This window comes from Carassius auratus, unplaced genomic scaffold (assembly GCF_003368295.1).
Source record: "Carassius auratus strain Wakin unplaced genomic scaffold, ASM336829v1 scaf_tig00031942, whole genome shotgun sequence".
Lineage (NCBI taxonomy): Eukaryota > Metazoa > Chordata > Actinopteri > Cypriniformes > Cyprinidae > Carassius > Carassius auratus.
This window is the reverse complement of record NW_020525958.1, coordinates 120926-137096: the sequence shown is the minus strand read 5'-3', so window position 1 is coordinate 137096 and position 16171 is coordinate 120926. Positions and strand designations below refer to the sequence as shown.

At 35.7% G+C, this 16171-nt stretch overlaps 1 protein-coding gene across 1 annotated transcript; it reads right to left on the bottom strand.

Moving 5' to 3' along the window:
* Positions 1 to 993: 993 nt before the first annotated feature.
* LOC113080637 (protein FAM160B1-like) lies at positions 994 to 12329 on the bottom strand. Its single transcript, XM_026252800.1, has 17 exons — positions 12010 to 12329; positions 10623 to 10701; positions 10361 to 10530; positions 7980 to 8084; positions 7781 to 7903; positions 7439 to 7687; positions 7155 to 7351; positions 6553 to 6667; positions 6350 to 6426; positions 6047 to 6239; positions 5672 to 5844; positions 4654 to 4797; positions 4449 to 4539; positions 3408 to 3551; positions 2935 to 3075; positions 2528 to 2631; positions 994 to 2338 (listed from the first exon to the last, which is right to left on the bottom strand). Exons 1-17 carry the CDS (start codon positions 12052 to 12054, stop codon positions 2227 to 2229), a joined length of 2262 nt encoding a protein of 753 aa, XP_026108585.1. The 5' UTR covers positions 12055 to 12329; the 3' UTR covers positions 994 to 2226.
* Between the last annotated feature and the right edge of the window lie 3842 nt (positions 12330 to 16171).

Here is a 16171-nt window from a genome sequence, read left to right as displayed (position 1 = left end):
CAGTAAAATAAAGACAAATTTTTCTTAGATGTATAACTCAAAACCAGGATTGCAGAATTTACGGGCTTAAACCAATTACTGCATTTAAAGTAAGGCATCACAAATATCCCCATAAATAGGCAAAAGAAGACAAAACAAAACAAACTAAAAAAAACAAAAACAATGGAAGGTCAGAGAAGGAATATGCTTTCCTCTGCTGCATATTAACAGATACGACCTCGCATGCATTTCACACCAGACATCACTACAGTTATAACTGTACATTCTTATATACATAGTTCTGAACTCTGTATAAAATGTGCATGATCAAGAATTAAAAAAAGGAAAAGATGCTTTATTTTTCTTTCTCTCTGAAGCAGTCATGTTGCTCCTGTGATGATACATCCTTTGGTTTTAAAGAAAATTAAATTAAAAAGACAGACATGTAAAATGCATAAACAGACACTAGTGTGCAATTTTTCTAAATAAATGCAAATCTTTACTCGATGCCGCTTTAAATATACTCATATATTATGGATGGAAAGTAATGATTGCGACACATAAATCTAAACCCTGTAAAGATTGTTAAATCAAGCCAAGAAGCCAAGGCATTGTGAGAAGGCCCTGGAAGCCAGCCGTCCAAAAAGAAAATAAAAAACCCAACCCTACTTCAAGCTGTGCCCCTTCTTTGCCAAATGTACACGATGTGCATTTAGAGCAGCACGTCCTTTACAAAGAGCAGAAGCAGATGAAGAGAGCAGCCTGATGAATAACACTATTGCTGGTATAATACCACTCTGCCACATAATGCAAACATACAATGTTAAAGATCCCTTGTAAGGAAGCAGCTAAACTCTAAACCAGCTGATCGTTTCTGAGCTTTAAAAGGAATAGTTCACCTAAAAAAAAAAAATCACCTTCGGTCATAATTTACTCACCATAAAGTTGTTCCAAAAATGTGTGTATGTATATATATATATATATATATATATATATATATATATATATATATATATATATAACATTATTTTTGCTAACTTAAAAATCTCAAATAAATGTATAATATTAAGTCTTCCTAATTGTACAACATCTCTGTTTGAGAAACAGACTGAAATTAAACTCATTCACTGAAAATCTTGACTTATGAAATTTTCCCTATTAGTTCACACAAATCTATAACAGTTGCTTTAGAGAACTTGGTATAAAGAGCACAAATTAAAAGAATCATTTTTAGGAAACTTTTTGTGTCCATCACTATTTCAGGTGCATCCATTGCATGTTGTTTCATAGAAACTATTGGGTTTCAACAACATCAGGACATATACAGTACATTATTATTGTTTTGTTAGGTGAACTATTCCTTTAAAATGATCTTTTAAATCTATAATAAATATGTGATGATACAGGATGAAGGACACAGCTATTGTCTAGCTGAGACCAAGGCACACACACAACATGTCAAGTTTAACACCTAAAATGATTTCGGAACACTGTCAGGAACATAAAGGATGAACAGCTCTCTGGGCATGCACCAGTGGAAACCGGTTTGAGTGCAAATGTGCCCAATCACAAATCATTCCACGGTTCACTTAAAAGAAAAGTTGGCAAACGCTACCAGAAAAAAAAAAAATAATAATAATAATAATGTGGATTCACTTAAAATTTTAGTCATTTTCTGGTTCTCCAATTATTCAAACGCAGATAGAATTTGAATCCTCAATTATTGTATTTTTAAATTATGAATTAACTTGTGTTTCATCAGCACTATTTTTCTCTGAGGAACAGATTACAGATGACAGCATCTCTGATACTGCAAATGACAGATAATCATTAATAATTAAATATTTAATTTAGCAGTCAGCGTTTTTCTTTTTACTTATTGTATGTTTTCATTACTTAAATTGAATTTAAGTCCATTTTGTTTTTGTACGTTTGAACCTAATTTTTTGGCATTAAGTTAGGAGGTTTTAGACTTTTTCCTTAACATGTCAATGCTACAAAATCCTCTCCAGATGGGCAGTTCCACACGAATCACATTTCCCATTAATGAAATTCTCCTCTCCGGTGCATTTAGAACAGTACGCTCAGTCAGAGTTATGGAAACATCCCAGAGATAGCGCGAATGAAACATCCTTGAATGCAAGTCCTGTCGCAGGATGAGTGCAGTTGGGTTTGTCGTTCCTGTGCCATCCACCCCCTTTCATCTGTTATTCATCTGTTTGTGTCCTGTGCACAGTGGCGAGAGGATCAGGGGGAAGTGGAGGCGGATGCATGGAACTTCACAAAAGCGATAGCCGCGAGCTCTTTGCAGAACTCCTCCAGAACAATCACCCCCTCGAGCAACGTCACGTGATCAACGCTGTAGGACAAAGATGAACCTCTTTATCACAGATACTCAGCAAAGAAATAATCTATTTTGAGGCTACACAATACATAAAATGTTCATATAGTGAATCATGATATAGTCACATTGCTTTAAGATTAATAAACATTGATACCGTTTTATGCATCTTTTGTGCAAATACAAATACATGCATCTACCCCTTACCTCATCCCCTCTGGCTCAAGTCCCAGAAGTCTCTTCCTCACCAACAGGAGTTTAGGGGTGAAATCAGGAATGCGGTGAGTTCTCAACATCAGATCGCCAACCACCTGATCAAAGCATCCATATAAACAATGGGATTGACAGTCTAAGAGGTTTCTAAATAAAAAAAATATCATCTAAATTAATCCTGTTAGAGTCAGTTTCATTTAAACCATCCAACGACAATCTAAAATGGTCATTGCCGAGTAATTATATAATGCTGTATGTTAACATACAGTCTAACGGGCTATATATAGCAGTCCATTAAAAAGAGCAGGTTTGATCTTTGAAAACTGCAGAGCTAGGATCATTTTTGAGTGGCACTTATTGTGTTGACAGTAGTGATTCAGTGTGGACGACAGTAGACGAACCCTGACGATGACGGAGAAGAGAGATCTGCAGCCCGGCGCCAGGTTAATGTACGGATCCAGCAGGTACTCGTGAAGATGAGCATGAGGCAGCAGAGACAGCTTAGACAACACAGACGTCACCTGCAGGTTAACATCATACGGCTGGAGGGAGACAGAGAGAGAGAGACATCAGCAGGACATCCAACACTGACCTTAGGATTGCTTAAAAATAAAACATATAAACTATGTAAATGAAAGTGAATGAGCCCTTAAATGTAAAATCATTTACATAATTGTGCACTATATTCCATATCTTTTGAAACTCCATATATAGATAGATAGATAGATAGATAGATAGATAGATAGATAGATAGATAGATAGATAGATAGATAGATTTTGGATATAGCGCATTAGTGCAGTTGCACTCACAACTTTTGTGATTCCTTTTTATCATGTTGTCACACATATCAGTAAACATCTTAGGTTCACACACCTGATCGAGGATTCGCCCCATTCTGTCAAACAACACTTTGAGGAAGTGTCCTTCGAAAAAAGGACTGTCCAGATTACACTTCTCAAAGGGTTTTGGACTGCTACGCCAGTCCCACCTCTGACAAACTCCACAATAGTCCCGAAACTGTCAACATACAACCAAATACAAATTTAAACTATAAATTCATAATGATTTATGTAATATAATAATTAATTTATAATCATGCCACTGGTTGCCAAACGTATAGATTCAGTCCATTGATGGTGACAATGTTAGTATGTTGCAATGCATGCTCATTTGTATAGAACCACAAAACCTTTTTTAATTTATCATAATACATCTTATAATACTTGTAGCACACTTTTATTATTTTATTATTTTATGTATGTCTGTAAACCCTCAACTTAATTCCATGAATAATCAAAGTAATATATAATAAATAATCAAAGATTTAAGTAAAATAAAAATATTATATACAAAATACTGTATTCGTAACACCAGAGTGCTGATTTTATAATTTCTTAAATCTTATCATTATCTCATATACATTTGTGAACCTGGACCACAAAACCAGTAGCACAGGTATATTTGTAGCAATAGCCAAAAATCACTAGGATATTAAGTAAATATATTGTTCCATGAAGATATTTTGTGAATTTCCTACCATAAATATATCAAAAATAAATTTTTGATTAGTAATATGCATTGCTAAAAACTTCATGTGGACAACTTTAAAGGCGATTTTCTGAATATTTAGAATGTTTTATTTCTTGCAGTGTCTAATAGCTGTATCTTGGCCATATATTGTCAGATCCTTACAAACCATACAACAATAGAAAGCTTATCTTTTCATCTGTCAGATGTATAAATGATAATAAAAAATACCTTTATGATTGGTTTTGTGGTCCAGGGTCACATTAGTAAAATCATGTAATTATCATGTGGTATGAGAGCTAATTTTCGTGAAGCATTGGTAAAGTAAAGCTATGGAATATATCAAACATTCACTATTTTTTTCTTTTTCTTGGATTTATTTCTCACCTGTCTGTGTGCATCTCTTAAGTAGGTGTCATAGCCTGTGCCCTCAACCTGATAGGATGATTTTGCCTCATCAGGCACCAAACACAGGAAACTACAAGAAAAGTACACTACATTTTCATCTGGGAAGTTTTTATCTCATCACAAAATGATAAATCTGGCACATCACAGCTGGTCAGACGTGTCATGGAAGGGTGTCCTGCAGTACCTGTTAACTATTTTGTGGACCTCCGTCTTCCCATCAGGCTTAGTGTGTTCTGTGCTTGGTGGTGGAGAGCAGCTTAACCAATCGGGGCTGGAGAGTCTGTTATCAGGGGAAAGATCGGAGAACAGCGGGTCTTCTTCAAGATCTCTGAGGAAACAAAACAAAGAGATATGTGTTTGATCCGTGAAGATACACAGGAGATTATCTAAGAACAAAAATTAAGTATAGAATAACAGAATAAAGAATAAAGCACCACTACAGCGTATTGCTACCATAATATAGTTTTCATAAGATAGTCCCATTTATATAATACTATGGATTCATGTCAAGCACATTTTTGATAAATTATACTCAAGCTATTCAGAAGAATTGTTACTAATAAATGCAACTACTTCTTGAACCGTTTTTTTTAAATGCTGTTATCAGCAATCTTCTCCAATCAAGACAAAAGCGGAATCAGAATGAATGTACTATTGCTTGCTCGTTCATTTCTCAGTGCATGATATGCTGTTGTATTGTTCATTCATTTAAAAGTAAAGTGTGTCAAGCAGGTTTTCCCAAACCCAGTGATCACCAAACCGATAATTCAGTCTTAAATTCAGTGCATTGGTCGTGATAATGTTGGTATGTTACAATGCATTCTCAAACAACCAGAGCATTGTTACAGTGTCACACAGACTCAGTGTTGAAGTTTTTAGGGGAAGTCACTCTGCAAATGGCTTAAAATTATAAATTATATTAAGATAAAAAATTATTAATCTGAATTAAAAGTCTACAGATAAAACACAATGACACACCTCAACTCTAATTACTCAAGATGTCTAAATCCCTTCACCAACAGTATCATTATACAACATCCAACATCCAAAACACATTTCAAAAGCATCACTTTGGTTGACTTGCAATTGAACATTATTCATTCAGAAATTGCAGGGCAATGAGTTCATCTTCATCCTGCATGTTCTAGAACCACGCAGACGCATTGATCAGAACGATCTGGAAGCTCAGCAGCAGCTCTTACACGGCGTCATGCAGTTGGCCGTTCTCCATGTGCTCGCGCTCCTCTCGTTCCTCGGGCTGCTTGTTCTCCATGTAGTTGCGTTCTTCCAAGCAGCGCAGCACCAGGTTCTGCAGAATGTGCTGACATGGTTTCTGCAGCAGATGCTCAAAGAGCCGTAGGGTCATGATGCTTATCTACAACCAGAAATACATGAATATAAAAACAGCGGCAGAAGATCTATAAGGAGGTGTCCATCCAATGATAATATGTGACTTATTTTACAGAGACTTATCTATAGATTCACATAAATATTTCTATTTTCTATAGAATTTAGTTTAATATAGTCTAAAGAGGATGAAATGCATCGATTAATGCAGTTATGGCAGCCAGGGTTACCTCATCTGACAAGTGGTCACAATGTTCTATGAGTCTGTGTCTCAGGGGATGCTGGGTAATGCCTGCAGGTGTCTCTGGTCCAGTTTCCTCCCCCAACAGGAAGTAAACGGTCTCCTGGAGCAGGGCTTCTGAAGTCACCTGTCTGATGATCCTGTTTAACAGGGCTGTTGAAGTCAGAATGCCAACCTCTGACCTGGAGTGAGTCAAAAATGAGAAAGTACGAAAACATGTATGTGAGAAAGGAAACAATCTGCAAAGAATGTGAGACTAGTAAACAACCCTGAGATAGCCTCCATAACTTACGTTTGCATTAGCTGAGGCTCCATTACGGCAACAAAGAACCGCTCTCTCACGGCCCGAGCCAGAACTGTAGCAGCCGTCTAACGTCACAGAGGAGCAAAACACAAACATGTTACAAAAACTAAAAAAATATCCACTTATATGTTCTTGCAGCTTATAGACAGACAGTTTAAGCATGACTTGGTCTTTGATTGAATTGTCTTTACCTTCTGTGCCTCTTTGATGAGCTGATCACAATAGTCCAGCCACGACAGGAAAGAAATAAGTGCACGTTTGCCTGTGAAAGCTGCACCATCTTCTTTCAGATTATACACATCCAACCTACAGATACACACAGACTCTCAATAAACATTCAAAACAGTTCCATGTATCTTAGGCTACATGGTAAATATTCATAATATGTTTGTGATGACTTTGCTGGCAATAAAAATAAATCATCATCATAATGATCACAATGATCTAAATGCATTAAGCAATAGTACACCTATTTTAATTGTTTAGTCTGTGATTTCAATTAAATGTAAAAAACAGAAAACATGCATAAAACGTTATTTTGTATGCATTTAACTTCTTTCATTAAACATTTTAAATCGAACTGGTAAGAAAGTCTGTTTGGTCAAAATATATAATAAACTGTAAAGATAGATCATAATAATAATACTTATTATTATCATATTATTTATATGAATACATAGAAATACAGGTTAAAAATATATGTAAAGTAAAAAATTAGAAAGAGAAAAGAAAAGGTGAATTTATTTTGAGTATTAACAATACACCATAAGTATTGGATTAGAAAATGATGTACCCCCAGTTTACAGACTCCACAGTTTCGATGTCAAGAGGGTCCATGGACTGGGGAAGAGCCCGGTAGAATTGTGCCAGCCGGTCCGTGAGAAGTTGACTGAGTTCGGTGTTCTCTGTGAGGCATTTGGCTGCAGCTGGCTCAGGCAAACTGACTATCAGCATCAGACCCTCGCATGCCTTCACCACAATACGCCCATCCTGAGAAAGAGACCAGATCAGTTAATACTCACAATCAAATTGATCAGGCTGGCCTGTTTTGTGTCAGAGACCAAGAGCTGCACTTACTGGACTCTTAGTGAGGTTAAGAAGTGAGCTGACTAGGTTGTAGTTGTCGTTGTTTGGCAGTGTAGTGCGGACGGAGGATGGACTAGCTTCCCCTGGGCTGGTGGCTTGACAGGCTGCTGCTTCTTTGAGTGCAGATGTAACCGGACTGGGATTTTGCTTTTGGTTCTGTCCTGTATCAGGAGAAGATGGATCCTTTTTCACCAAATCAGCTCCACCGTCTTTAGCAGCCTCCAACTTTTTATTCTTATTCTGGAGAAACACATGAAGACAAGCCAATGGGAGATATATAGCCACTGTGCCTATACGCTGCCTACACAAACAAATGCCATCTCAATCACTCACTTCAAGGAAGAAGTTGACGAGGTAAGGGTCCTGCTTCAGTTTGGCACAGACAGTACACAGAAACTGGATCTCTTCATTCTCTGTAGGAGCAGCCAGAACCTCACCACACAGGCGGACCAGTTTCTGAGGAAACAATCAAATTTGAGCCATTTTCTTACATTTAAAGCACAAAAGAGTTTAAAACTGTAATTCTGATCACCTGTACAGGTCTGTGCACGTTGATGTGAGGCAGAAGTGGTTGGCGGATTCGACCCAACAGCTTGGTGTAGAAACTCAGAACCTGCTGTTTCATTCCAGGAGGGCACTAAGGTATTAAGAAAACCATTTAGTTTACAATCATTTAGTTTACACCATTACACCATTCAAAAGTTTGGGGTTGTTCGATTTTAAATGTCCTTGAAAGAAGTCTCTTTCGTTCATCAAAGCTGCATTTAGTCAAACAAAAATCCAATAAAGCAGTTATATTGCAAAAAAATTTTAGTACTATTTTTTATTTTTTTTATTTTATTGATTACATTTTTTTGATTTGCTGCTAAAGAAACATTTCTTTTTAACATCAAAGTTGAAAACAGTTGTACAGCTTTATATTTTTTTTTGTGTAAAGCATTACACAATTTTTTTTAGGATTCTTTGATCAATAGAAAGTTAAAAAGAACAGCAGACATCTTTTGTAACATTATAAATGTTTTTACTGTCACCAATTTAATGTGTATCCTTGCTGAATAAAAATAGTAACTTCTTAAAAAAAATAAAATAAAAAAAATGACTCACCCCAAATGCTATAACGGTAGTGCACACAATTAATACAGTAAAGTAGGCAAATTAAACAGTCAGTAGGCAATGTTTGCAGATATCGCATAAGCGAATGGGTTAACAGTGTCTTAGAATTTTTTTTATCTCAAATGTGAGCAAAACTGAATACTGCTATAAAACAAATTAAAATAATGATATGTTATTTAACCTGTTAACTGTCACTCACGTTTTTGAAGATAGACATGAATGTGCATGATGCAAACCTAAATATTTATAATTCATGACTGAAAACATTTTGTAGCATGATTTTGATGTACCATTTACATGGTAATGCAATGTCTGATTTTAAAATGGGTTTTGAAGGATGAATTTTGAGATTTTATGTTTTCAGTCGATATATAACTTCTGATGATTTCTAAAATGTGATAGAGAAAAAGGCAACGAGGAAGTCTTTTTTTTAAACAAAGGTCAAAGCTCCTTTTGTAATGTAAATTTCTGAGGGTGCACTCTTGTCATAAATTCATCTATTACTTTTCCTACATAATTCTTAACAAAAAATATTGGTAAAATATATATTTGGGAGTCTTAGACCTTTCCAACGATATATAGTTTGTCAAGATTAGATTAGATTTGATTGTAATATAGTATAGTCAATGTAGGTGTCCGGTATACGGGACGGGGTGACATTTAACAGGTTAAATGGTAAAGTATTCCTACATTATTGTAGTATTCCATGTATCAGATGTGCTAAAAAAAACTAGTCACATTTAAATCTAGACTCAAAACTCATCTGTTTAGCTGTGCATTTATTGAATGAGCACTGTGCGATGTCCGAACTGATTGCACTGTAATTTACATATTCACTGTATTTTATGTAAAATCATTTCATATTTTTAAATGTTTTAAATTCATTTTAAATAAGTTTATATATATATATATATATATATATATATATATATATATATATATATATATATATATATTGCTTGTTTTATTTTTTAAAATAATTTTTCTTCATGATTTTTACTTGTATGTAAAGCACTTTGAATTACCATTGTGTACGAAATGTGCTATATAAATAAACTTGCCTTGCCTTACCTTGAAAGAAATACATTTAAACACAGCTCATCAAATCAGCATTCAGAATTAGAAGAACTATCCATTTTAAAACAATCTGAACCAAAATACTTGTTGAAAAATACAGGTGTTATTTAGCTAATCAACAGTCAACTCAACCCATACCTTAGAACTGCATTGATTCTCAGTTAAATTACAAAAATAAATGAAAAGTTATAGTATGACAGTTGTACATAACGAATTAGTCACTTTCTCAGCAATAACATGCAGTGTGAAGGTTCGTTAAATCGGATTGGGACGCTTTGCATTCTGTTTTACACAGCCAGCGGTTATTTTACTAACGAGACAAAGCAACTGACAGTCTCTCTTACTAAACATGACTCACAGTAAATGAGTAGGTCTCTACTGGCCACACGATTTAAAATTTAAAATAGTCTCTTTGCTCTGTTCCAAAACCTAGTCAGCTGCCCGCATAGACTTAAATAAAGAAATAAATTTTAAGGCTGCAATTTTAAGTATTGCATGAATGTAAATGTTCCAAAATTTTGCTAATGGAAAAAACCGTACTGAAACAAACTTGAGTGTGCGAGAGCTCCAAATTGATCATTTATGATGTTTAATATCAGTTGATGCATAAGAAGGTTTTTGATCAGAGCCTTCTATAAAAAAAAAAGCAATTAGGTGACATTCCTAATATTTACAAGTCTGCAACTGATAAAAACCAGCACTAATTCGAAGTAAAGCCCTCACATCTGCTTTGCCCAGGGTGTAGAGCGTCTCCAGGATCTTGTGATGGAGAAGATACTCCATACAGGGTCCCGTCTCTCCTGACTCTCTCTCTCTCTCCTCCTGGGTCAGAATATCCAGCATCTGCTCCAGATGTGAGGGAATGTTGGTGTCTGTCACTGGGGCTTTGTCATCTACAAAAACATGAACAGAGGATGATGACATATGGTTCTTTGATGTTAAAAAAAGGCCAATAAGCAAGACTGACCATCACTGCATCTCTTACCTGAGGTTTCTATGTAATAATGTGTGATGGCCTTCCAATGATAGACAAAGTCTTCTTGCAATGGCAGTGACGGCGCAAGCTGAATAACAAAACAAAACACATTAACGTTTATGCATTTGGCAGACGCTTTTATCCAAAGCATACTTTTTTTTTTTTTTTTTTAGCATGTGTGTTCCCTGGGATTTGAACACACAACCTTTTGCGCTGCTTAACACAATGCTTTAACACTGAGCCACAGGAACAAAACACACACATAAAAAAAAAAAAAAGCCTAGTACATGATATATGTATTTTTAAAGCAACATAGCACATGTGTGTGAAACACTGTGTTACAATAGTGTATACTAAAATTGCCCCTGAAAGATTTGGAGATTTACATTTGAAGGAAAAAAATTTGAAGGTCACTGTATTAAACAAACAAATAAAGTTTCCTCTGCAAATGTTGCTTTTTCAAAATAAAAACTTTAAAACTTTTTGTTAGTTACATTTAATTTTGTTTTTGCGGAATTATTAGCTGTTTTAACTAATATTGCCTTAATTTCACAAAATGATGTCACAAAATTGATTATGAGGAGGAATCACTAACATTTCAAACAACAAAAACGTCACAATATTTTTAGTATCTATTAACGAATAAACCTAACAAACTTCTTTTTGAGAAACGTGTTTAATAAAAAGAGTCCTTGAGCGATCTATCTTTCAAATAAATGCAAACTGTGTTGACATGTTACCATCTAATGTTATGACATAGGACACTGTGCATGTGAATTAACAAAATACACAGTTTTTTTATTTTGTCGGGGATTTTGAACATACATAAATGTGTATACGTACATTTATATGTTATCATGTAAAGTCACATGAAAAGATATTAGTACATTTGTACGCGTGTCATAGTAACAGCTGTTTTGTTTACATCCTGCAAATGAGCAGCTAGCATGCTAACTAGCTAACGCTGATTATATAATTTGAAATGTACATTAAACTAATCAATACATTTTAGAAAACGTTATAAATATCACTTTAAATTTAATAAACCCTCAAAACGTTCGCGTATATGAAGACCTTTAACCAAAACCAGCCGAGAATTGCGCAAGATTTAGCACAGCTGCTAAAATACAAAGCAAACAAAGGCTTAATATGTCCCCACCAATCATAAAAACATAATAAACGACAATCGAGCGGAAATACACCCTTAAACACACGTGGGGATACCGTTAAAAGAGCTTCAGATGTTTTGTCTTTGATCTGTTATTACATAAACTGTTAGCTCATGTGTTTGGCTAACAGGCCTTCAGCACATCAACACTAACCGATTATCAATATCTCATTTTCCTAGTCAAACAGTCATTCAAATACGATCAGATGTAGTTTTAGAAGCTCTTACCGCCTCGACAGCGTGCTGCAGGATGGAGGTGAATTTGGAGAACATGTTGTTTTTGGACAGGAGGAGTTTTGCTCTGGAGATCTCCTCTCTCTTGCCTCTGCTCCTTCTGCGGTGATCCAGATTGAACACTTAACACTAAAACACACTTGAATACATGTATACAGATAGCGTGCTAGTGTGTATTTACATTTGAACGCAGGTTGAGAAAAACACGAACTTCTACACTGCAATAATAATATTATGGGTTTGTGTTTTTAAGGCCACGGTGGCACTTTCTTTGCGCTCGAACAAACACTGAGATCACTGATCATTTTTGCCAGCGCACATCAGACCCCGGCAAACTTAAAAATATGAATAACAATAATTAATAAATAAAATACATAAATCGATTTTCAATTACGTTATATTGATATTTCATTTTATTGTAGATTTTAAAAGCGTTGATAATTGTAAAAAGATAAAAAAGAAAAAAAGAAAAGAAAAAAGGACAGCACCATGGAAGCCGGGGCATGCACAGTTCTCTGAAAATGTCACACATTTTTGTGTACATTATTGTTTTCATTGTTAACAATAATAATACTTATAATAATAAAAAACTAACAAAAAAAAATCAAGAGGACTCTTATAATGAAATCAGGGACTTGTTCGCTGAGTGTACCGTCAACTTTGTAAATCACAGTTGCCGATATATATATATATATATATATATATATATATATATATATATATATATATATATATATATATATATATATATATAGATACGGTATATCTAAAATATGTTTTTTTAGTATTGGCTTATTTGAATTTTTAGCTTTGCTTTAATCTGAATAATTTTGGCATTCAGAATTATTATTATTATTTTTTAATATACTAAATACTTTTTCAGGCCACAATACAAAAAACTTTAAGCTAATATTTAAGCTATTATTTTTATTATTCTGGTGAGATGGAGGACTCTAATGCTGAAGGTGTGTGTGTGACCATAGACATATAAATACCTAGACGCCTCATTGGCAAGGGGCAAGGAACTCGACCGGAAGTTGAAGTCGGGTGGGGGCTGCCATCTTTTAGCAGAACTTCACTTGCGTTAGCATTCCCATTGACTCCCATTCATTTTGGCGTCACTTTGACAGCGAATAACTTTACATCTGAGGCGTTTAAAGACTTTGTTTGTCCATTATTTATTTCTAAAGATACACGACAATGTATAAAGGGCTCCATTACCTTCTATGTTACATTATGGCCCCGTATAAACAGTTTTTGTAAAAAATAGGCTAACGATTGCGTCATAACCACTCGGCTCTCTGTCGCATTACCGTACAGACAGGAGGAGAAGCTCGCAGGCAATTAACTTAATATGGCGTACTGTCGTTACATTTTAAAATACTATACAAAATAATTAATCAGAATACTTACTCCTGCTCACTCACGACAAAGAACTCCCCGCTCAAGCTCGCCGTCTCTGCAAGATTAACGATGGCAGTTTGCACGCACCGCTACTAGAAGATTTACATCTGGCAGACAGGTTGCTGACGTCGTCAAGCTTCGTTTGAGTCTGCGCGTCAGAAACGGAAGTGCTAAAAAACGCTAAAACTGGGCTTCATTTGTCTCAATTGAGTTCCAATGGGGTCGCTGTGTCCATTTCTTTTACTGTCTATGCTCATTGGCCGCTTTGAGCCGTTGCCGCGATACCTCAACGCGTCCGCCATGTTAGTGAAGGCAAGGCTGCCTTAAAACAAATGAAAGTAAATGGGGGAGCTGCGGTTTTTACTGAATAAAAACACCATAACGTTCTCACTTACCAACCAATTTCAGAGGTTAAAAAACAGTAAAAAAAAAAAAAAAAAAACTTTGCCTCCAGTTGTTTTAAGGTTTGGAAAATTATTAATTTTGTCTCACTTGATGATTTCGTTGATTTTTTTCGGTTTAAAAATCTGCTAATTTAGTATAACTGTAATGTGTAATTTTAATGTACATTACATGATATGTAGTTGTTTTATTGCTTTCTCTGTGTTCAATCGCAACATTTTTCTTTCTTTTTTCTCTCTCTCTTTCTTGTGTCTCAGGTCAGAACACAGCCCATTCCCTTTGAAGTACTGGGATAAAACCTAATTAATAAATCTTTAAACACTAATAATTTACTATCGTTGAGAACATTTTATAAGACAAGTAAATACAAATCACACACTTGAAGTCTGCTTTTCATTTTGATAGCACTTTAGCCTACAGAAGAATACAACAAATAATAACACGTAACTGATGAGGCTAGGATCCAGTGAAAATGAAAATATCCACTGATACAGTGCACAGTAGAAATATAGTAAAAGTGATATGTTATATTAAAAAGTATATGTAGTACAACTTAAAGTAAAGTGAATAATATGAAAAGCAAGTACAACGGTACAATAACATATGAGATATAATAGATTTATTAAATTCTATGTATAATATGAATAATACCATAATAAATAACTGAACAACAATAGGTTAATAATAGCAAGAAGAATATGTAATATAAAGGGTGGAATAATACAGAATAGATAAAAATGAAGAATAAATTAATAGTAAAATAAAGAGTAAAAAAAAAAAAATTGAAATGTAATTTTAAAATACTAATTATTAATCAAATTAAGACACAACTAATGACACAACACAAACATTTTCTGGACATGAGTTCCAAATTTTGTTTAATTAATGAGCTCCTTAAGTATAATATATACATGTACTCACACACACACACACACACACACACACACACACACACACATATATATATAAAATAGAAAATCCTCTGAATCAATCTCAGCTCAAGAAACACATTTTATTTAAGTTTTCAGTTCTGCCTTTCTCTGGGAATAGAGTGGTTTATTTGTGAAGACAAAACCTGACTAATAAACATTAATTCCCCGTCGCTTCCCTCAAGATTTTCTATTTTATTCAATTAATGAGTCAAATAATGTCAAATACTTGACGATGCTTGACATTTTGTTCTATAATGCACATTAAACACACTCATGCAGAAAACACACATTTTGAAACAGTGGTTTGTTTTTCCATGTATGTTGGGCGGCACTTTGGAGCCTGTTTGCGACTCGGTTTATTCAGATCGCACTTCGAAGCTTGTTCGCGACTCTGTTGATTCAGATCGGCACTTCGGAGCCTGTTCGCGACTCTGTTGATTCAGATCGGGACTTCGGAGCCTGTTCGCGACTCGGTTGATTCAGATCGGGACTTCGGAGCCTGTTCGCGACTCGGTTGATTCAGATCGGCACTTCGGAGTCTGTTCGCGACTCGGTTGATTCAGATCGGCACTTCGGAGCCTGTTTGCGACTCGGTTGATTCAGATCGGCACTTCGGAGTCTGTTCGCGACTCGGTTGATTCAGGTCGGCACTTCGGAGACTGTTCGCGACTCGGTTGATTCAGATCGGCACTTCGGAGTCTGTTCGCGACTCGGTTGATTCAGATCGGCATTTCGGAGCCTGTTCGCGACTCGGTTGATTCAGATCGGCATTTCGGATCCTGTTCGCGACTCGGTTGATTCAGATCGGGACTTCGGAGCCTGTTCGCGACTCGGTTTATTCAGATCGGCACTTCGGATTCTGTTCGCGACTCGGTTGATTCAGATTGGCACTTCGGAGCCTGTTCGCGATTCAGATCGGCACTTCGGAGCCTGTTCGCTACTCGGTTGATTCAGATCGGCACTTCGGAGTCTGTTCGCGACTCGGTTGATTCAGATCGGCACTTCGGAGCCTGTTTGCGACTATGTTGATTCAGATCGGCACTTCGGAGCCCGTTTGCGACTCTGTTGATTCAGATCGGCACTTCGGAGCCTGTTCGCGACTCTGTTGATTCAGATCGGCACTTCGGAGCCTGTTTGCGACTCGGTTCCCAGATAGCAAACAGTCATTGAAACTATGCTGAATCAACATCCCGTTGTCAACATTAAGTCATTGAATCAACATCGAACTCTGATGTTGATCCAACATCATTTTGCACCCTGATTTAATATTGAAACAATGTTGAAATTCTGTCCATAGATCAACGGAATTTCAATGGTATTTAAATTATCAGGAATATTGAAACAATGTTGAAATTTCAACTGAACTAAGGATCAACGTGATTTCAATGGAATTTCAATCATTTTTAAATGTTAATTTT

Excerpts from the sequence above, each read along its gene's own strand:
- LOC113080637 (XM_026252800.1), bottom strand. The coding sequence starts at position 12,054 with ATGTTCTCCAAATTCACCTCCATCCTGCAGCACGCTGTCGAGGCG. Across the intron at positions 6,240-6,349 it reads GAGCCTCAGCTAATGCAAAC|GTCAGAGGTTGGCATTCTGA; the intron begins GTAAGTTATGGA and ends GACTCACTCCAG. Across the intron at positions 5,845-6,046 it reads GTGACCACTTGTCAGATGAG|ATAAGCATCATGACCCTACG; the intron begins GTAACCCTGGCT and ends TTCTGGTTGTAG.